The following is a 22,767-nucleotide window of genomic DNA, read 5'->3' on the forward strand; positions in this document are numbered from 1 at the left end:
TGTACGTGGGGGAGCGCCTCTGTTGTCACTACATTCAGTGATACTTGTACTACACGTTGTACGTGGGGGACCGCCTCTGTTGTCACTACATTCAGTGATACTTGTACTACACGTTGTACGTGGGGGACCGCCTCTGTTGTCACTACAGTCAGTGATACTTGTACTACACGTTGGACGTGGGGGACCACCTCTGTTGTCACTACAGTCAGTGATACTTGTCCTACACGTTGGACGTGGGGACGGCCTCTGTTGTCACTACAGTCACTGATACTTGTCCTACACGTTGGACGTGGGGGACCGCCTCTGTTGTCACTACAGTCACTGATACTTGTACTACACGTTGGATGTGGGGCACCGCCTCTGTTCTCACTACAGACAGTGATACTTGTACTACACGTTGGATGTGGGGCACAGCCTCTGTTGTCACTACAGTCAGTGATACTTGTACTACACGTTGGACGTTGGGGACCGCCTCTGTTGTCAGTACAGACAATGATACTTGTACTACACGTTGGACGTGGGGGACCACCTCTGTTGTCACTACAGTCAGTGATACTTGATCTACACGTTGGACGTGGGGTACCGCCTCTGTTGTCACTACAGTCAGTGATACTTGTGCTGCACGTTGGACGTGAGGGACCGCCTCTGTTGTCACTACAGTCAGTGATACCTGTACTACACGTTGGACGTGGGGACCTCCTCTGTTGTCACTACAGTCAGTGATACTTGTACTACATGTTGGACGTGAGGGAGCGCCTCTGTTGTCACTACAGTCACTGATACTTGAACTGCACGTTGGACGTGGGACAGCCTCTGTTGTCACTACAGTCACTGATACTTGAACCGCACGTTGGACGTGGGACCGCCTCTTTTGTCTCTACAGTCAGTGATACTTGTGCTACACGTTGGACGTGGGACCGCCTCTTTTGTCACTACAGTCAGTGATACTTGATCTACACGTTGGACGTGGGGACCTCCTCTGTTGTCACTACAGTCAGTGATACTTGTGCTACACGTTGGAACTTTGGGATGGCCTATACATGTTTCACAGCCATAAATTACACACAAAACACATGATTTTCAAACGAATAATTTCGAAAGGTGAAAAGGTACAGTCTTACAGAAAACGTTTGCGGTCACTCTTCATCTTGTATTAACTAAAGTGTACAATTATTCCAGCTTATTAAATCCGTATAAGACTACATTAAACAATGTTTATAACAAACATGCCTTTAACGAACTTAACGGGAACTTGGTCCCGTCCATTTGATGTATGTATGCTGTTAAACACATACATAAACTAGCAAACTAACTACTTTATCCAAGCGGAAGACATAGTATCAAAATGAAGCGCTGAACATTAGCTATCCAACGGTATGATTACCGATTCACAACAAGCTATGTACAATTATTGAGGAGGCAAAAACGATCACAAATACATTCGAAACATCTGTAACTACATGTACATGGATCTTCCCCTTATGTTTCAAAATCATAGTCACAAAAACAATTTCAAAACATGAATAAGGCAGCAAACATGAATGACAAAACATACATCAAGTCTATGAATGGTAAGAGTGTGCCATTAAATCACCCGGGAAGAAAATATAATGGCAATTAATTCTCCAACAAAGAAAGCAAAGAACTGATCAACGATGACAGCCGGACTTTGCCAGACGATGTCGGAAATTGGATAATAAAAGCCAGAGAGCTGTGTGGTCGCTAGAACGTGACAAGACCATTTTATGACCCGATGACAATGAGATTGTGGTTGTATTTTTTTCCAAACACCTTACATTCCAACCAGCTTTGAATATTAAAGATTCTTTGTTGTTTAGCACCGCACCCCGCACATAGGTGTTGTACGTGTAGGAGAAATCATGTCTCTGAGGGATTACTAGAGACTGTAAACCCTCACATGAGGGAACGCCCTGAGGGTGTGTGTGTATGTGTGTACGCGCACGTGTATGGGAATGGTGTGTGTGTGTGTGTGTGTGTGTGTGTGTGGAGGGGTGGGTAGGGTGGAGGTGTGGTGTGGATGGTTGTACTAGTCTGGACTATTGTCGATTGTTTTGTTAGCCCACTGAGATACCATTCCGCAGTTTAACATGAATACCCCACTGAGACACAGTATACTGACTCCGAGACGACCAGTCCATGAATACATAGTGTTAACTTTAAAACGATTATGGATGCTGTCGAACACATGCCAAACAATGGGCCAAAAGAGAAGCTGAACCTGATGAATGTATTTCAGGGTGCGTTAACCCAGAGCGTAATGTCATTGTAAGAATGCATAAACTTGAAAAGGAAAAAAATCAGAATTGGAATAAACCCATTCTATCCCACAGCTGGAATCGTACCTGTTTGTTTGTTGTTTAACACTGCACTCAGCATTATTCTAGCTATAGGACGGCGGTCTGTAAATAATTGAATCTGGACCAGACAATCCAGTGATTGATATCATGAGCAGCGATCTACGCAAATGAATATACATGTCGGGTTTGGTGCTTGCAAACAGACAACAGATTACAATCGGTCCCTGATCTTGAGTTTTAACCTACAACCAATGGATCCAAACAACTGCACATACGGCCCATTATTATTATCATGTAACTTTTAATCAAATCCTTTCCTTGTTAAATGATACATGCACTGTCACATTAAACATGTCACACACTATAATATTTGTATTTTGAATGGACATTAAACAGACAGAACAGTATAGGAAATTATACCCCAGTTCCGGTCTGGTTGCATGATTTCCTGGGTTAAAACCATAGTATAGTCACTTATAAACCACTCCTTATCACCTATAAGTGTATATGATTCCCAATAACACTCCTGCACTTGCCATGTAGATACTCTTCACGTAAATACATGCACACATTTCTTGAACTGAATTGAGTCCAAGAGTGTTCGGATTGTCAAGCCACTTTATCCTGGGTGAGCGGCATAGAAATGTTACAGAATGAATATTTTATGTCCTTTTAAGTTACTTGGTGACTCAAGAAGTAGCTAGCCCTTGGCCTGCTCCTGTTTGTTTAGTAACCAAGAGAGATTGATCCTGCAGGTTCTTTATTGATGTTAGGCAGTTAAATGACATCGCTTTACGAGGTGCCTTTACTTTGCCCCGAATAGAGAAAACTCTGGAGAGTGGTTGTCAATTGTTTATTACCCTTGATTTAGCTCGCGGATATTGGCAAGTCAAAATGGATCCGAAACTTAATCATGTAACTGCTTTTGCTTCTTACGGACTTAATAACTTCAATGTCTTTCCATTTGGGATCACTTTCGAAAGCTTAATGGACAAGGTACAGGGAAAATTAAAGTTGAAAAGTCTCTGTGTGACCTAGACAACGTCATCTTTTGGGTCAGATTTTCTGTCAACTTTAAACAATCTTAGACTGTTTTTTATCCAGTATCGACAGGCTAATTCGAAACTATGTTCTTTGAATCTGAGGTATCATCACACACTAAAACTTACCAATCCAAATACATCACACTTTTTATGGATACCAACTTCTTCTATACTGTGTAACAGGTGGATACAGAGTAAGCATATAGAGTTAATATATATATACATAAAAATTGTATGAGTTTATTGGAGTATGAACCTTCATAGAGTGACGGTCAAACTGTATGAACGTCGGAGCTTGTGACAGTTCTTTTAATTTTTATATCACTATTTTATACCTTGAGGGATGTTTGACTCAATTCCATTTAGTAGGTGTGATTTCATGTTTACACTGACAGCCATACAACAAACAGCTGTATCGTGGAATGAAGTTCCTCAAAAGGAGAGGTGACATGAGTATTATACATATGTATTTGTACTCACATTTTTGTTCTGCAGTGACATATTTTGTTTGTTTCCAACAAATATATTTATAAATAAAGACTTCATTGGATGAAAAGGTCTGTTTAGAAGTACTTCAGTAACTCTGTCTCAACACATTTACATCAAGTACAAAACGTCAAGAGTGCCGACAGCAGAGAAAGGTTTTCAAAGTTGTTAATTAACCTGTGGAAATTACAAGTGGTGGTCATCATTGATCATTTGGTCGATCATTAAAAGGTGGTTGTAAAAATGTGGCAAATAGATACTGAGGCAATTCGTAGATGCTGCAGATTGTCACTCTCAGTCTTAACACAGACCGAGTCCATACTACGATAGTCTGGATGTGCATTTGTTTCTTTTTGATCACTTGGATGGTTCGTGAATGCTCATACACAGGCAAACTCACTGACTTCTCTTAATGTGGGCTAAAACGCTGAGTTCCAGTTTAATTGGTCTACAATGGTCAGAAACAACATGCATCCATATGTATTCATGCTAGGGATTGCCCCAGGAAGGGGCGGTCAGTTAACCTAGTGGTTAAAGCGTTCGCTCCTCACGCTGAAGACCCAGGTTCGATTCCCGACATGTGTGAAGCCCATTTGGGTGTCCCCCGCAGTGGTATTGCTGGAATATTGCTACAAGTGGCGTAAAACCTCACTCACACATTCACCCAGGAATGTGCAAGTAGTCCATTGCTGTTTACATAATTTCAAGAATATAACCTCGTGAAAACCGTGTAAACATCAAAATGTGTCATTCAGACTCTTATGAACGTCAGTTTCGCTGTTATGTGACTGGACTCTGGTCCAATGTACAAGTCACATCACGTGTGAACTGCATGTTATATAAATATATGATGATATGTTTACACAAGGTAGGATTAATAGATAACAATACAATACAAAGATAACAATATAATTTCCTTTTACCAGTGACTGATACAGAGAACCTTAGTTTGTTGTCAGGAAATATTGATGGTTAGGATTTTTGATGAGATGTTCTGAAAGGGCAGATTTCATGTCAGATTTTTCAACAGAGGTCTTGTGTTCTTTTATTCTGGTGGCAATGGGACGTGAAGTGTCTCCAATATATTTGTCTCCACAGTTGCATGAGATCTCATACACACATCCCCTAGGGTTAAGGGGCGGTCGGGTAGCCTGGTGGTTAAAGCGTTCGCTCGTCACGCCGAAGTCCCGGGTTCGATTTCAGAAATGGGCTTCACACATTGTACCCATGTCGGGAATCGAACCCGGGTCTTCGGAGTGACGAGCGAACGCTTTAACCACTAGGCTACCCGACCGCCCCTTGTAAGTCGGAACACTCAGTACCATACATAATGGGTTTTAAATCTTGATACACTAGAGCAATGTTACCAAAAAGGAATCATTTGTCACCGTATTTTGTGAAGACAAACATTGTTGTTATGCAATGAAGCGTGCGATAATTAAGTGATGATATTGTGTGGCATCATTTGGGATATTTGAGAGCATTAGTTTCATCAAACATGTCTTTTATGTGATCAATTGACATGCCTTTGTATGTGTTTGTGTACAACCGACTCTGCTTTATGAAGAGGTTTCTATTGGATATGGAAAGGGATTTTTCTCTTTATTTATTTTATGGTGCTGATTATATATTTTCACCATAAGCTGGAGACTAGCAGACTTCACTCGGTGGGGGGAGAGGCATCGCCTTGTTGGGGTGGGTATGCTGCACTCTGTGTGGGTTGATTTACTGCACCTTGTGGGGGCAGGTATGCTCCACCCTGCTGATATGTTTCCTGCTGCTCTGGAGGATAGGATGGTTGAGCATGGGTTGCTACAAGCGGGTATGCCCCTAGCGTGGATTGAACCGGGTAGCCATACCCAGGAGTATAGGCTGTGTTAGCCGTACCTGAAACGGGGAGATACTTAGGTATGGAATCGTCAAGGGAACCAGTGAATATTGTTTTCGCAACAGTAGATAGCAATACTACAACTACATCCATGCAACTTCCAAAGTAAGCGATAGATCATTAGCCGAAAAAACAATAACCAACTCCATTAGGGTACAATGGCATAAGCAATACCATCAGACTTCGAGGACACATGAACTCGTGGGTAAAGTTGGTTTGGGTAATGAAAGTCTACGGTGCTGAAACAGTCATCGGACAGGTTCAGAGATACCAGTTAGGTCAGGGGAACTTCACACACTGACTACACGTATCGACCTCAACGTCGACCCTCTCATGAGAAACGATCGCAACTAATTCGAAATCCTACTGCAAGGAGTGGACTATTCATTGGGATTATCACATGACATTTGATCAAATGTTTTATTTTATTTCACTTTTATAATAGGGAGTGTGGGAATTCCCACCTTTGTGCACAATTAACTCTCATTTCATCCCATCTCAAATATAAATACGGGTCACAGCGAAACAATTTCTCAACTGACTCAAGCTTTTGTGGATATACCTCTATGACATCATGTAATGTCCAAAACTAAGTATTTCACTATTACGCAATTACTTCTATGTTAGTCTTAGAACCTATCAATCAACTATCATTCATACAAACATACACGGACGCACGGACGCACAGACGCACGCACGCGCGCGAGCACGCACACGATAATGTAAGGTAGTGAAAAAAATAATTGCGAAATGTTCCGGAAATGTATCAGAAAATGTTTTATTCACGTGAATGAGTATGGTTTTGGAAACGTTTTAAAAGCAAAGACACATATGACTGTGACAAATAGTCAGACACCGTTACACTTTATTTAGTACAAGACCGAGTGTTATATACGCCAGCTATTAAAGACTCGCCTGGAACAACAACAGTACTTGTGTGTGACCATACTATATTTAGTACATGACCGAGTGTTCTATACACCAGCTATTAAAGACGCACCTAGAGGTACAACGAATTTATCTTACAGACAATTTTTATGTGTCATTGCAAAAGAATTAAGACAAATACAAAATTGATTGAAAACAGCTCTACTATTGAGCTGACGTTAACTTGTGCCGTGTAACGTGACTCGGAAAAAGCGTGCGTCTAGCGATCTGTTTGCTTTGAAGTGGGGTATAAGGGATTTATGTATTCTACCTCTCAGAAATCGACGTGCAGCCTCACATGCTCGTGGCAAAGTATAAGAGATTCATTCCCCAGCTGATAAATTTATTACCCTCAAGGACGGGTGACATAGTATTTTATCAAGATCACGTGGACTAATCAGATCGCATCATTCTGACATAGAGGTATGATAGAAGTGCCCAAAGCTGCGTGTGACCATACTTTATTAGGTACAGGGCCAAGTGTTACGTACACCAGGAACATCACTTAATGCTTTGTGTGACCATACCTTAGTACAGGACCGAGTTGTATTTCCACTAGATATTGAAGACTCACCTCGAGGAGCTACAACAGTACTTAATGTACGTGCTGCCACAGCACGAGTCAGGGCAGGTCTTTGTCTCCTAACTCCCGTCTGATTGTTTCTCGGAGCATATTTCAAATGCAAAAGCTGTAAATGGACACATTAAATTAAAGAGGTGTGTACAATGTATGACTGATGTGGTCATGATAGCGCGTGACATGTTGTTGACAGCGACATAGCAAATAGTGTAGTTGTTGCTCGGCTGCTCATAAGCTTATTTACCATGACGTGATAATACAATTATTCACGTTCTATTACTAAACGTAAATTAATCAAAAACACATGTATCATGAAAAGCAGGTGCTAAGTCAAGTCAATCTAGGAATATTAATAACAGTCATCACAAGTTCACACGACGTGTTTACTGATTTTATAAGGGTAACTCTATTTTTCAGGGCATTGTCATTCAGGTCTGATAAAAAAATTATTTTATGAGCGTGTGGGTGAGTGAGTATGGTTTTACGCCGCAATACTCCAGCAATATTACGGGAGGGGGGGGGGGACACTCGGTCTTGTACAAAAATGAGCTTCACACATTGTACTCATGTGGGGAATCGGTATCACCAGCTAGGCTACCCCCTTCTATTATGAAATTATCAATCATATATGTATCATAAAAGCAGGCGCTTTGTCAAGTGAATCTATGACTCTTAATAACAGTTATGACAAGTTGACAAAACGTGTTTACTGAGAGTAACGCTATTTTCAGGGCATTATCATTTATGTCTGCCTTTAACGAAGGAGGCTAGTTGAACAGACCGAGGCTTCTGCAAATGATTATGTCCTGAAAATAGTGTACACAGGGTACCAAAAAAGATATTGGGTAACACGCATTCCAGTTACTAGGATATACACAAGTGTGTAATAGACGTTTGGCGGCTGCCTGATGGACTGGGCCATGTTCCACAAAACAACCTTAGGAAAGGTCAAATTTAACCACTAAGGGTAGAATTAGACGAAGAAAACCCGCGTGTCATGAAGTCATCATGAACAATATCTTGTTAACTCATACTTACAAAATGTTACCAAGGTAAGGATAACACATCCTATTTGTACACCAGCCATAGCAGCTGATTGGACCGTCGATGTTTGAAGACTGTAGGGAAGAAGTTGAGGAAGTGTATTGACTATCAACGGGTTGGCCGTCATGTAAGCCACTGGCAGGCAATCGGTCATGACATTATCGCAAACAAACAGGTATAACAATCAATGCCTGCAGACGCGGATCTAGAATGACACTCAGATAGCGACGGCTAATAGCAACCAATTTATCAGTTTAACTGAAACCGTTTTCATGTTTTGTAATGGTAAACGCCCTTAATAAACACAAAAACTTCATATATGACTGTATCATATATTTGCGGGCCAAACTCTATGAACGTTGGAACTTGCGAAAACGTTCATACAGTTTGGTCATCACTCTATGAAGGTTCATACTCCAATGTACTCACACAAAGTGAAAGTCATTACTTATAATATTTTATCAATATAAAATAGTTCCTCAAAAAGAGAGGTGACATGAGCGTATGGATGCATAACTTGCTCTTCAGAAACATCTTACGCAACACGTGTTCAAATAATATCACCATTAGATTAGAAAGGTCTGTAAAGAACTACCTGAGTAAGTCAGTCACAATGACAGCGAGTCGTAATAAATTTACATCAAGTACAAGACGTCAAAATGGCCGACACGATAAACGTGACGGGAAAGATTTCCGAAGTTGTTTATGAACATGTGGCGGTTACATGTGTTAGTCATCATTTATCAACTGACCGATTATTGAAACGTGATTAAAGGTGCGTCAAACAGACACTAGGGTAAATTCGTAGATTGCCGGAGATGGTCACTGTCAGCCTAGACACAGATCGAGTCGATACTGACGATAGTTTGGATGTGCACTTTTTCGTTTGTACATTAGGATGGGCCGCAGCGAGGAAATTCGTCAAGCTCTCTTACGTTTCTAAATGTGTACTGAAATGCTGAGACCAAGATTAAAGGTTCTAAATGATCAGAAATAATGCTTATGTATGATTTCGTGCTAGGGAATTCCCAGGGGTTTCCCCAGGAATGTGGAAGTAGTCCGTCAGTGTTTACCTCATTTCAAGAACACGGTCTCGTGAAAAACGTATGAAAAACGTCATGTGTCCGACCTCTCGTCCAATGGAAAAGCCGTATATCGTTTAAACGTCAAATTATATATATATATATATAAACATGTATATATATATGTGTGTGTGTGTGTGTGTCTGTATGTGTCTGTGTGTGTGTGTGTTTGTGTGTGCGTGAATGTTTGCGCTACTGATATAGACCTTTTACAATATATATAACAGCCCACACTTTGAAACAAATAGTGTTTTTGTTTTGCTCTCACAGGAATAGCAACAGCATAGTTACATAGTTTGTAAAATCTAAAACCAACTTGGAGAACATGACACGGCCACCAGGAGCGCATTGTGTTTGTTTTTCTTCTTGATTAAGGGTTGCACAAAGCCAGATTAGACAAGAATAAAACTAACGAAATGTAAATACAACTGCAATATATTTACTCAAACAAGCTAAAGCTGTTCGTCCATGCAACATGACACGTAACTGTGGACATAACGCTTAGGTAGTGACAGCTACTAAACAACAACTGTTCATGCGAGCCACGGACCCCAGTAAGTTAGGTTAAGGTTATTTAGACCCGTAACTAACCAGTCAGAAACCCTTCACATATCATGTATTGGTAAAAACGTTATGTTTTTATCTAAATTTGCTTATCTCTTCCATAAACACATAATGGACATGTGAGGAGAAAAGGGACTTCATCTTCGGCCTTGTGTTGCCAAGATCTGTAGCAAAACAAGTACATCTAGGTGAATATCTACACATATCTATATACATCTACCTGTGCATCTCCATGTTAATCTTATGTACAGTTATCTGTTTATCTACATATGATTAATTTATAATTCTATTTATGCTTACTGGCCTATACTTCTATACATGTCTATCTGATTATATGTCTTTATAAGTTATATACCTGTACATCTATATATATTTTGTATCTGTCTCTGCATCTATATATGTAATCTACCGCTACAGCTATCTATTTATCTATCTGTATAAGGGAAATGAAATTTGGAGTGCCACAGGGATCTGTTTTTGGCCCAATGCCTTTCATTATGTACATCCTATCATTCGGTTAGAGGGACATTCTGGAGAATCACAGCCTGCATTATTGACACAAAAATAGGATGATGACCAATTTCCTCAGAATGAATGAAGACAAAAATGAAATTTTGATCATCAATCCAAAACTAATGCCGCCCTGGTTTCAACTCCGAATATACAGGGAGGATGAGGATAATATTGATCAGTCAAGCAGTCATGCAAGGAATCTAGGCATGATAATAGAGTCAACATTCAGTTGTATACCATCAGATAAGGAATATCAGACGTGTAAGTTGCAATGTGGACAATAATGCTGTCAAATACTTAGCGCATGTGTCACTTCAAGGTTAGACTATTGCAACAGTCTCCTGCATCGTATTCAGCAAACTCGTCTGGACAAGCTACAGGGTGTGAAAAATACAGCAGCCATGCTCATCATACGTTATCGAATGCGCGACCACGTGACATCGATCATCAAAGAATCGCATAGGCTACTGGTGAGACATAGAATTATGTTCAAGCTGCTGGTATGTGTCTACAAATCACTCAATGGTCTGGTTGCAGTGTACCTTCCAACCTGAACGGGCATTACGATCTGCATTCCAACAACCGATAGTGGTACCACCAGCCCAGAAACAACGTATGGAAACAGAACCTTTAGCAGGGCTGGCACTGCTCCATGGGAAGAGCTTCCAGTGGATGTCATGAGATCCAAGGTGGTCAGCAGCTTCCGGTCAACCCTCAAGATCATCCTCTTGAAAAGAGCATATGACTGATCGCTCTTGAGCAGGAACTATCTGGATAAAATGTGCTATATATATATATGTATCGTTCAATAACGGTCATAGAGACAATTGTCTTCCACTGATTTACCCGCCTGAACCTAACAATAATAGACCAGTGAAACCACCTCATCTGTTTCACATTTAGTTCTATGTATAAAGAGTGAGAGTGACAAAACAGTCTCCACATGTCTGTATTACAAGAGGGATAACTTCCACTTTCCAACAGTCAACTTTCCCTTTATGTCGAGCAATATTCCAGCAGTTCCAGCATTTGGTGTCTACATTTCACATCTTTTGGGGCTCAATCGAACATGCAATTTTTACCAAGATTCCAAAGAGTGTCAAAAACGTTTTATGGTTGACATGGAGGAAATTTCCAGATGTGACCCATCATGAACAAAAACTATGTATGATGCAGTTCCTTATTTGACGTGTACCTTATGTTCCCGTGTTTGTTTTAGGTGACTTGTATTTGCATGTGTTTGTGACGGGTGCCACCGATGATGCAGGAGACACTCAACGTCTTGCGGACACCTGCTATCATCATTATTGGATACAAGTTCATAAACAAATGCTAACGATACGATACCGTCGGTAACGGACAATCATCTCTGCTTTTAACAGAGATTTCCTGTGGCTATGGAATGTGTCCTGTTGCTTGTAGACATTCCCATTCATATGCATAAAGAAACACATCGGCAAGAAGGGTAGCAGACTTGGTGACCATGGGGATGCCTACTTCTTGCCTAAATGTCTTTCCCCTACATTTTACAGAGATGTTATCAATGATGAAGTCCAACATTTCACATATTCTTTCTCAGCAAACATCAGATAGCATTTGCTTTCTTTTCTGTACAAACACATTTTCGTTCTGTTCATTTTAATTCCTGCCTTAGGATTAGCTGAATAGGTCAAGTGTGATCGTATTAATTAAAAAAATTAAGCCACTCCCATCATAGAGGAAATGTCGGTGATTTTCAATTACAATCGAAGGAATTGCCTTTCTGCTCATCTGTATAATCAATCCCAAGACTTTGTAAATGAAATTCGTGCATATTCATTGTCCAAACTATCCTTGGAGATCGAAGGCCAATTTGTTTCGCTTGCCTGGGTTCTGCAAGATTCCTGTGTTCGGGTTTCATTTCTAACTCGAGGTTTTCTAACTGTGTTTTTTCCGTTCTCTGGGATCTGGCGGTTATTGTCATTGTCATTGTCATTTGAAACAGCCGCCTTCTCCCTGAGATATTTGTTCTGGTTCGTTACATACGTTTGCAGTTCTTCTCGCCTCTTGCTTTGATTGACTGGCCCGATGAACTTTGTTTGATCTACTCTTCATTGATTGGTTACTGACTGTGTGGGCGTGTAAAGTTATCTACATAAACTAAACAATCACTTGATTCATGGCACACCACAGTATGTATCCCTTCCCCTGGAATGTTGATCAATCTCGTTATTTTTTTCTGCTTTGATTAATATAATGTATTTTTCATTAAAAACCGATGTGCAACCTTTCTGACAATCCACTACGCGGACTTATGCAATTTGCACATCGGCTTTTATATTCATACCTCAATGAAATGAAAAACATACAAAGTCAATCCTTGACAAATTGTCCTCACCCCCTGATGATATACTTTTTACTATATCCATGGTCACCACGTTCAGTGACAAAAGCACCATGGATAAAGGAAGTCACGTTGGAAATACTTTATATTGTGACAAGAACAAACTTGATTTCGACCAGCGACCACGAGGAAAGAAAACATAACCAAGCCAAGAAAAAGGATGCCTCCCGATGGCTGCAGTCACGTTTGGCGGTGCAAGTTGCCATAGCTACACAGAGACCATTTGCAACAAGTAACTATAACTCTCTAACTATATTTACAACTATTACACTCAAAATTCATTGATTGATGGGAACGACACACTGTAACAGCGAGGAGCTGAAAGAGAATGGCGTCAAACCACACTTGAGGTTCATAGACAGACATATATAGCTTTAAGAAACAACCTCCTCCTCATTGATTGGGGATCAGGTATAACATACTGTTCTAGGTGTATCAATCAATGCATCCATTGAAACTGTACAAAATGAAACTGTAGGTGTATTGGCTGATTCAACGAGGAATATATGTGTATACCTTTATTCTACGCCAATCCGAGCTATTAAATATGTGTTTACCTTTGCTTTTTAGGTGACCAAGTAACTTAAAGGACATAAAATATTCATTCTGTATGACTTCATCGCCGCTCACTAAAGTTGCAGTGGCTTGACAATCAGAAACACTCTTGGACTCAATTCAGTTCAAGAAATGTGAGCATGTATTTACGTGAAGGGTATTTACATGGCAAGGCAAGTGCAGGAGTGTTATTGTGAACCATATTTACACTTATACGTGATAAGGAGAGGTTTATTAGTGACTCTACCGACGGTTGTAACCCAGGAATTCATGCAACCAGACCGGAACTGGGGTATAATTTCCTATACTGTTCTGTTTAATATCCATTCAAAATACAAATATTATAGTGTTTGATATGTTTAATGTGACAGTGCATGTATCATTTAAACAAGGAAAGGATTTGATTAAAAGTTACATGATAATAATAATGGGCCGTATGTGCAGCTGTTTGGATCCGTTGGTTGTAGGTTAAAACTCAAGATCAGGGACCGATTGTAATCCGTTGTCTGTTTACAAGCACCAAACCCGACATGTATATTCATTTGCGTAGATCGCTGCTCATGATATCAATCACTGGATTGTCTGGTCCAGATTCAATTATTTACAGACCGCTGTCTTATAGCTAGAATAATGCTGAGTGCGGCTTTAAACAACAAACAGACAGACAAGATCCCATCTGTGTGGGATAGAATGGGTTTATTCCAATTCTGATTTTGTTGCCCTTTCCAGTTTATGCATTCTACCAATGACATTACGCTCTGGGTAAACGCACCCTGAAAGACATTCAACAGGTTCAGCTTCAGTTTTGGCCCATTGTTTGGCATGTGTTCGACAGCATCCATAATCGTTTTAAAGTTAACGCTATGCATTCATGGACTGGTCGTCTCGGAATCAGGGGTATTCATGTTAATCTGCGGAAGGGTATCTCAGTGGGCTAGCACTATACACTGGTACAACCACCCACACCACCGAGCCACCCTACCCACCCCTCCACCCCTCCACACACACACACACACACACACACACGCCATCCCCATACATGTGCGCGTACACACATACACACACGTGCATGTACGTCTCAAAATAAGTGCTGGAAAGCGACGTTAAACCCCATTTCACCTCGCCTCGCCTCTTTACCAAAACTTGGAGCACGGGTGGCCTAGTTGTCTTAAGCGTGCAGAGTTACGGCCTTTGGGCTAACTGGGTGCCTGCCTTCCACATCGCCACGCTGTGATAAAACTGGAATACTGTTCAAAGCGGCGTTAGACCAAGGCTCACTCACTCACTCACTCACTCACTCACTCACTCACTCACTCACTCACTCACTCACTCACTCACTCACTCACTCACTCACTCACTCACTCACTCACTCACTCACTCACTCACTCACTCACTCACTCACTCACTCACTCACTCACTCACTCACTCACTCACTCACTCACTCACTCACTCACTCACTCACTCACTCACTCACTCACTCACTCACTCACTCACTCACTCACTCACTCACTCACTCACTCACTCACTCACTCACTCACTCACTCACTCACTCACTCACTCACTCACTCACTCACTCACTCACTCACTCACTCACTCACTCACTCACTCACTCACTCACTCACTCACTCACTCACTCACTCACTCACTCACTCACTCACTCACTCACTCACTCACTCACTCACTCACTCACTCACTCACTCACTCACTCACTCACTCACTCACTCACTCACTCACTCACTCACTCACTCACTCACTCACTCACTCACTCACTCACTCACTCACTCACTCACTCACTCACTCACTCACTCACTCACTCACTCACTCACTCACTCACTCACTCACTCACTCACTCACTCACTCACTCACTCACTCACTCACTCACTCACTCACTCACTCACTCACTCACTCACTCACTCACTCACTCACTCACTCACTCACTCACTCACTCACTCACTCACTCACTCACTCACTCACTCACTGCGTCGGGTGATCAGGCTTGGTGATTTGGTTCATCGTCCTCCGGTCTGGCGCTCGGCATTAACGGAGTCAGTGTACTGTGTCTGAGTGGGGTATTCATGTTAAACTGCGGCATGGTATCTCAGTGAGCTAGCACTGTAAATCGGCAACAGTCCGGACTAGTACAAGCAGCCACACAAACACATACACGTACATGCACGTCGCTATATAAGTGCAATAATCTTGGACGCGACGTTAAACCCAATTTCACCTCACCTCACCTTATCGTCCTCCGACAGCCTAGATGGTGGGTGGCTCACTGGTTTGTCTGGACAAGTTCCGATAACTTACAGCCCGCGATCATGGAGCGGGGCATCGCCTCAGTTGTCACTACCGTTAGAGACACGTGTACAACACCTTTGTGCGGGGTGCGGGGCTGGTTGGAATGTAAGGTGTTTGAAAAAACAACAACTACAATCTCATTGTCACCGGGTCATAAAATGGTCTTGTCACGTTCTAGCGACCACACAGCTATCCGGCTTTTATTGTCCAATTTCCGACATCGTTCGGCAAAGTCCGGCTGTCGTCGTTGATCAGTGTCTTTGCTTTCTTTGTTGGAGAATTAATTACCATTATATTTTGTTCCCAGGTGATTTAATGGCACACTCTTACCATTTATAGACTTGATGTATGTTATCTCATTTATGTTTGCTGCCTTATTCATGTTTTGAAATTGTTTTTGTGACTATGATTTTGAAACATTAGGGGAAGATCCATGTAGTTACAGATGTTTCGAATGTATTTATGCTCGTTTTTGCCTCCTCAATAATTGTACATAGCTTGTTGTAAATAGTTAATCATACCGTTGGATAGCTAATGTTCAGAGCTTCATTTTGATACTATATCTTCCGCTTGGATATAGTAGTTAGTTTGCTAGTTGTGTTTAACCCATGTTAAGAAACACACTTTGGCTAAGCGCTAAGACAACTGATGTAATTACTACGTTTGTATGTGTTGGATATAGAATACTACAGTTCTATTATTAAAGTTCGTATTCGACTGAATGAATTGCCTGGAAATAATATACAGTTAACTACGGTTATAACGAAATCAAAGGGACCACCAATTTTAATTCGTTATATACGTTGTTCGTTATACGCATATGTACAGCATACATACATGTACATCAAATGGACGGGACCAAGAGTTCATTTTATCCGTAAGTTCGTTATAGGCATGTTTGTTATAAACGTAGTTTACTGTTGTCTTTTACAGATTTAATAAGCTAGAATAATTGTACAATTTAGTTAATACAAGTTGAAGAGTGACCGTAAACGTTTTCTGTAAGACTGTACCTTTTCACATTTCGAAATTATTCGTTTGAAAGTCATGTGTTTTGTGTGTAATTTATGGCTGTGAAACATGTATAGGCCATCCCTAAGTTCCAACGTGTAGCACAAGTATCACTGACTGAAGGGACAACAGAGGAGGTCCCCCACGTCCAACGTGTAGTACAAGTATCACTGACTGTAGTGACAACAGAGGCGGTGCCCCTCGTCCAACGTGTAGTACAAGTATCACTGACTGTAGGGACAACAGAGGCGGTGCCCCACGTCCAACGTGTAGTACAAGTATCACTGACTGTAGTGACAACAGAGGCGGTGCCCCTCGTCCAACGTGTAGTACAAGTATCACTGACTGTAGTGACAACAGAGGCGGTGCCCCACGTCCAACGTGTAGGACAAGTATCACTGACTGTAGTGACAACAGAGGCGTTCCCCCACATCCAACGTGTAGCACAAGTATCACTGACTGTAGTGACAACAGAGGCGGTGCCCCACGTCCAACGTGTAGTACAAGTATCACTGACTGTAGTGACAACAGAGGCGGTGCCCCACATCCAACGTGTAGCACAAGTATCACTGACTGTAGGGACAACAGAGGCGGTGCCCCTCGTCCAACGTGTAGTACAAGTATCACTGACTGTAGTGACAACAGAGGCGGTGCCCCACGTCCAACGTGTAGTACAAGTATCACTGACTGTAGTGACAACAGAGGCGGTGCCCCTCGTCCAACGTGTAGCACAAGTATCACTGACTGTAGGGACAACAGAGGCGGTGCCCCACGTCCAACGTGTAGTACAAGTATCACTGACTGTAGTGACAACAGAGGCGGTGTCCCACGTCCAACGTGTAGTACAAGTATCACTGAATGTAGTGACAACAGAGGCGGTCCCCCACGTCCAACGTGTAGTACAAGTATCACTGACTGTAGTGACAACAGAGGCGCTCCCCCACGTCCAACGTGTAGTACAAGTATCAGTGACTGTAGTGACAATTGAGGCGTTCCCCAAAGTCCAACGTGTAGTACAAGTATCACTGACTGTTGTGACAACAGAGGCGGTCCCCCACGTCGCACGTGTAGTACAAGTATCACTGACTGTAGGGACAACAGAGGCGGTGCCCCACGTCCAACGTGTAGTACAAGTATCACTGACTGTAGTGACAACAGAGGAGGTCCCCCACGTCCAACGTGTAGCACAAGTATAACTAACTGTAGTGACAACAGAGGAGGTCCCCCGCGTACAACGTGTTGCACAAGTATCACTGACTGTAGTGACAACAGAGGAGGTCCCCCGCGTACAACGTGTTGCACAAGTATAACTGACTGTCGTCACACACACACACTTCCAAAGTGTTGTGCAGGTACCACTGACTGGGGTGTTAACAGAAAACAATTCAAGAATTCAAATTGTAGAAAAATACTTTTATTGTTGAAGGTTGAAATGGATTTGTCTAATTACAGTGTAGAAAAGTAGTCGATATGATATGTATTATATGGACAAACAAACTTAAAAAAACATATTAAATATACACCAAGCACTGGTACACATCTTTAATATGCCTTTCTCCCTTTTTGTGAAAAGAAACACATCAGTTACCTTTGTTGGTCGGAAGAATAAGCATTATACATTACGGGTTATAAATGTACAGACACTGGAAGAAAGTTACAAAATATGAAGCTCTTGTCACCGACAAATATTGCTGCCATGAGATGAAGCGTTCGATACGTAAGTGATGATATTGTGTAACAGCATGTGGGATATGTGATAGCATTTGAATTTCGTAACGTTCTTTTATGGTGCTAATTATATAATTGGGTATTGGGTTATCTTCGAAAGCTTGAGGGTGGAAACTGCCCTTGGTAGGGAAAAGGTAGCTCCTTGTTGGGGCAGTTACACTCGATTATAAACCACCTTGTTGGGGCGGATATACTCCACCTTGTGGGGCTGGGTATGCTGCACTTTGTGGGGATGGGTATACTCCACCTTGTGGGGGTGGGTATGCTGCACCTTGAGGGTGTGTTCCCTGCATCTCTGGAGAATAGGCTGGTGGGGCGTAGTTTGGAGGAGGCGGGTATGTCCCTGGAGTCGATTGAACCGGGTAGCCATACCCAGGAGTATATGCTGTGTTTGTTGTGCCTGAAAAGGGAATAGAATCATTAAGCTAACGAGTGGGTGAGTGAGTATGGTTTAACACCGCTTTTAGCATATTCCAGCAATAGCATGGCTTCAACCACTTGGCTACCCGACCGCCCCAGCTAACGAGTGAAACAATAATCAACTCCATAAGGGTACAATGTCACGCATGATTGATGCCATCAGGGTACGAGAACACGTGATCATTGTATTCAGGGTACGAGGACACATGTGATCCATGTCAACATAGCACGGTGCCACATATTCAGCTAGGTCTCAGGAGGTCGTCCGTCTCCTCACCCACAGCACAACAGGACCCAGAATCACAATCTGTACGATGTGTTAATTATTAAACAGGAAAAGTTATAACATACAACCTTCATACCCGTACACACGTAGCTTGAAGTTAATACACTTGGTTGCTGTACACTACATACAAGACTCAAGACTCTTTTATTCTGTAATAATACACTCCATACACATTTTAATAATGTGTTTAGTAATTCAACCAGCTGAAAATACATAGGTCTAAAATTAAGCGTTGTGTGTGACGCATTGTCTGGCACACCTTGTGATGGCGACCAAGTGAACCAGATGAAGAGTTGGTAAAATACCATTCCCACCAACGTCTACGTGTATCCTTCTCAATACTGTGATATCCTCAAACATGACACCTTGTTGGTTGACTTTGTGTTGTGCATTGTCTCCACATCTCTTGAGCAACCCTAGTGGATAGACTGTATCTGTAAATCAGCCTGATTATATATCATTGGATACGTGCAAATATGGAGGACCAGTTGAATAACCTAGCGGAGGGTTTTGGTAAAATCAATCGATTGTCATACCTGATACTACGGTCAGTTGTTGTTGGTCTTGCACTACGTGACCTCTTCGTACTTGTGATGACCTACAACAGCAGACACAGCAGATGATGATTCCCACAATGAGACCGATGAACGCGAGGACTCCAATGACGATGCCGACAATAGCTCCTGTGGTCCACGTATAGGATTTGGTGTAGTAGCTGGTGCTGAAACACAGTGATCACGGTCAGGATCAGAGATACCATTGTGGTCTTGAACTACACATACTGACAACTGGTATCGACCTCACCATGGACACTATCTTATCAAACGTTGGATTTGTCATTGAAGTACGCCCAACTATGAATATAATCACATGGAGTGAAGGAATACCCGTATAACTGGATTTTAATTAACTCTCATTTGTTCACCTCAAATGTACATACATGCATCTATCTTATATAATGTGTATGCATGTTTATGTGTTAATTCAGTTCTGTGTGATCTGCGATTCTGTGGTTCCTCCACGTTTCTCAAGTTTTGTACATTTTGTAAAGGTCACAGACCCATGCAAATTGTACTTACTTGTCAAAGAAAATTAATTTGCTCAACTGACTCGTTTTCGTGGATATACCTCTATGACATGTAATATCTTCAACAAAGGATTTCACTTTTACGCAATTCTCTCATCACATCACAAAATTAGTAGTAGTCATACATTATGGCTGAGCGAACTTCAGTCCAATACATCAAGTATTTCAAATGCATATATCAATTATATATCGGGAACGGTTGTTAAAACAGTTAGCACACATGCATCAAATAAATTGCAATCCCTGGGCATGGATGACCTTTTGAGGGAAAACCTTTCGGTTGATGTTAAACGGTTTTAAGTCCATCCCACACGATGTGTTTATGTGACAAAAGTTTTAACTGCATAAAATGTTGTTTCGAATAGATAAAACTTTAATGAGCAATACACAAACATCTTCGCAAAAGCTTGACAACATCTCCGCTGGTCATGAACTACGTGTTGGGTAATATATTTCAAGTACAACCAGCGGAGTGTTATTTATATCCACGAGCTATTCAGCTCGCATTCAGCTCTGACGGTATTTATGTGTTGTGTGCGGCCATACCTTAGTCAAGGACTGGGTGTTATATAAACTGGTTATTAAAGACTGACCTCGAGCTACAACAGTACTAAATGCTAGGTGTAACCATACTTTATTTCATACAGAGCCGAGTGTTATATACACCACATATTGAAGACTCACCTCGATCTATAGCAATAGTTACTGCTGTGTAATTGTTATATACACCAGCTGATGAAAATTCACCTCAAGCTACAGCAATAGTTACTGCTGTGTAATTGTTATATACACCAGATACTGAAGACTCACCTCGATCTACAGCAATAGTTACTGCTGTGTAATTGTTATATACACCAGCTGATGAAGACTCACCTCGATATACAGCAATAGTTACTGCTGTGTAATTGTTATGTACACCAGCTAATGAAGTCTCACCTCGATCTACAGCAATAGGTACTGCTGTGTAATTGTTTTATACACCACCTCGAGCCATAACAAACCTTACTGTTGCGTAATTGTTATGTACACAGGTACCGAAGACTCACCTCGAGCTACAACAGTACTTTGAGTTAGGGCAGGTCTTTGTCTTATAAGTCCCGTCGTATTGTTTCTCGGTGCATATTAGAAAGGCATAAGCTGCAAATGATCAAGAAAATCAAAACATTGAATTAAAGAGGTGTGTACATTGTATGACTCATGTGGCCATGGTAGATCTCGACATGGCAAGTAAAGTAGAAGCTGTTGCGCGGCTATTCATAAGCTTATTTACTTCAACATGGCGCAACAATTATTGACTTTCTATTACAAAACGTAAAGTGATCCATCACACACGTGTCATGAAAAGCATCTGCTTAGTCATGTCAATCTGGGAATATTAATATCACAAGTTCACAAGACGTGGTTACTGACGTTGTAAGGGTAACCATATTATTCAGGGCGTTGTCAGTCAGGTCAGCCTGACGAGGAGAGCAGATGGACAAACCGAGGGGTTTCTTAAAAAAGGAGTTACAGTTACAGTCATAGCTAAAATGGCTGGCATGTGTCCCTACCATGGTAATATCCCTAAACAAACCCAATAAAATCAAACAACAACGCATTGTAAGTTATTCACACAAACAATATCGATCAGTTATAATTATTAGGTCAGTGTGACACTGGCCAGGAAACACCTCGTGAACAGTAATAGATAGTAGTAGGGGTAGTTTTATCATAATTCTAATCCATTATAACTACAAATGCAGATAATGCAACAGCTGCTACTAAACTAATAATACTAGGTTCCCATTACACGGGTGTACATAACAGTGTAATGGACCTATGGCCATTCTCTGATGGACGAGGGACCGTTCCCCAAAACAGAATTAGGTCAGGTAAAGTTTAACCACAGAGGTTAAACTAATTAAGTTTACGTTTGTCTGGAGTGATACTAGTTTTACAAAGTAACCTTACATCGATCTTACTTCGATCTTGACTCGCTATGCCAACCTTTCTGTTATGGTTGTTTTGTGGAAGAGGCTTTCAGACCTGGGCCCGTCTGCAGGGCAGTGTACACTTAGATGGAGAAAACCCGCTTGCCATTAAGTCAGCGTGAAAATATCTTGTTAACTCATACTTACAAAATGTTACCAAGGTAAGGATAACACATCCGATTCTTACACCACCCATGGTACCAAATAAGACCATCAATGTTTGAAGACTGTTAGATGACAGTTAAAGAAGTGTATTGACTATCCACGGGTTGGCCTGTATGTAGGCCACGGGCAGGCAATGAGACATGACACACTTGCAAAACAGGTGTGACAATGAAGGCCTGCCGAGGCGGATCTAGAGATTGCTGACAAGCAGCTGATCATATTTTGTACAGCTAAAATATATTCATAAAAACTGGGTTCACGTTTACATCAAATATTTTGAAGAAAACATATAAGCTGATGTTTCCAAATGCTTCAGCTGTTTAAGTGAATCACCCTAAATATCTTGAACAAATAATGTTATGAGGTTTCCAACCTGCACACCTGAAATGTAGGTGTATATGTATATGACGTAAATACTA

General features: G+C 41.5%; 1 protein-coding gene across 1 annotated transcript; it reads right to left on the bottom strand.

The window, feature by feature from the left end:
• Positions 1–18,090: 18,090 nt before the first annotated feature.
• LOC124114839 (protein shisa-4-like) lies at positions 18,091–22,520 on the bottom strand. The gene is made up of 4 exons (XM_046475627.2): positions 22,331–22,520; positions 21,260–21,350; positions 19,663–19,847; positions 18,091–18,820 (listed from the first exon to the last, which is right to left on the bottom strand). The coding sequence occupies exons 1-4, from the start codon at positions 22,395–22,397 to the stop codon at positions 18,585–18,587; spliced, it is 579 nt and encodes a 192-aa protein (XP_046331583.2). The 5' UTR covers positions 22,398–22,520; the 3' UTR covers positions 18,091–18,584.
• Between the last annotated feature and the right edge of the window lie 247 nt (positions 22,521–22,767).

This window comes from Haliotis rufescens, unplaced genomic scaffold (genome assembly GCF_023055435.1).
Source record: "Haliotis rufescens isolate VD_foot unplaced genomic scaffold, xgHalRufe1.0.p SCAF_7, whole genome shotgun sequence".
Classification (NCBI taxonomy): domain Eukaryota; kingdom Metazoa; phylum Mollusca; class Gastropoda; order Lepetellida; family Haliotidae; genus Haliotis; species Haliotis rufescens.

What these genes read in the sequence shown, in the direction of transcription:
- LOC124114839 (XM_046475627.2), bottom strand. Translation starts at nt 22,397, where the DNA reads ATGGTCTTATTTGGTACCATGGGTGGTGTAAGAATCGGATGTGTTATC. An exon ending in CCTTACCTTGGTAACATTTT is followed by an intron (nt 21,351 to 22,330) that starts GTAAGTATGAGT and finishes GATCATTTGCAG; the next exon opens with CTTATGCCTTTCTAATATGC. An exon ending in ACAACTGACCGTAGTATCAG is followed by an intron (nt 18,821 to 19,662) that starts GTATGACAATCG and finishes TTCCCTTTTCAG; the next exon opens with GCACAACAAACACAGCATAT.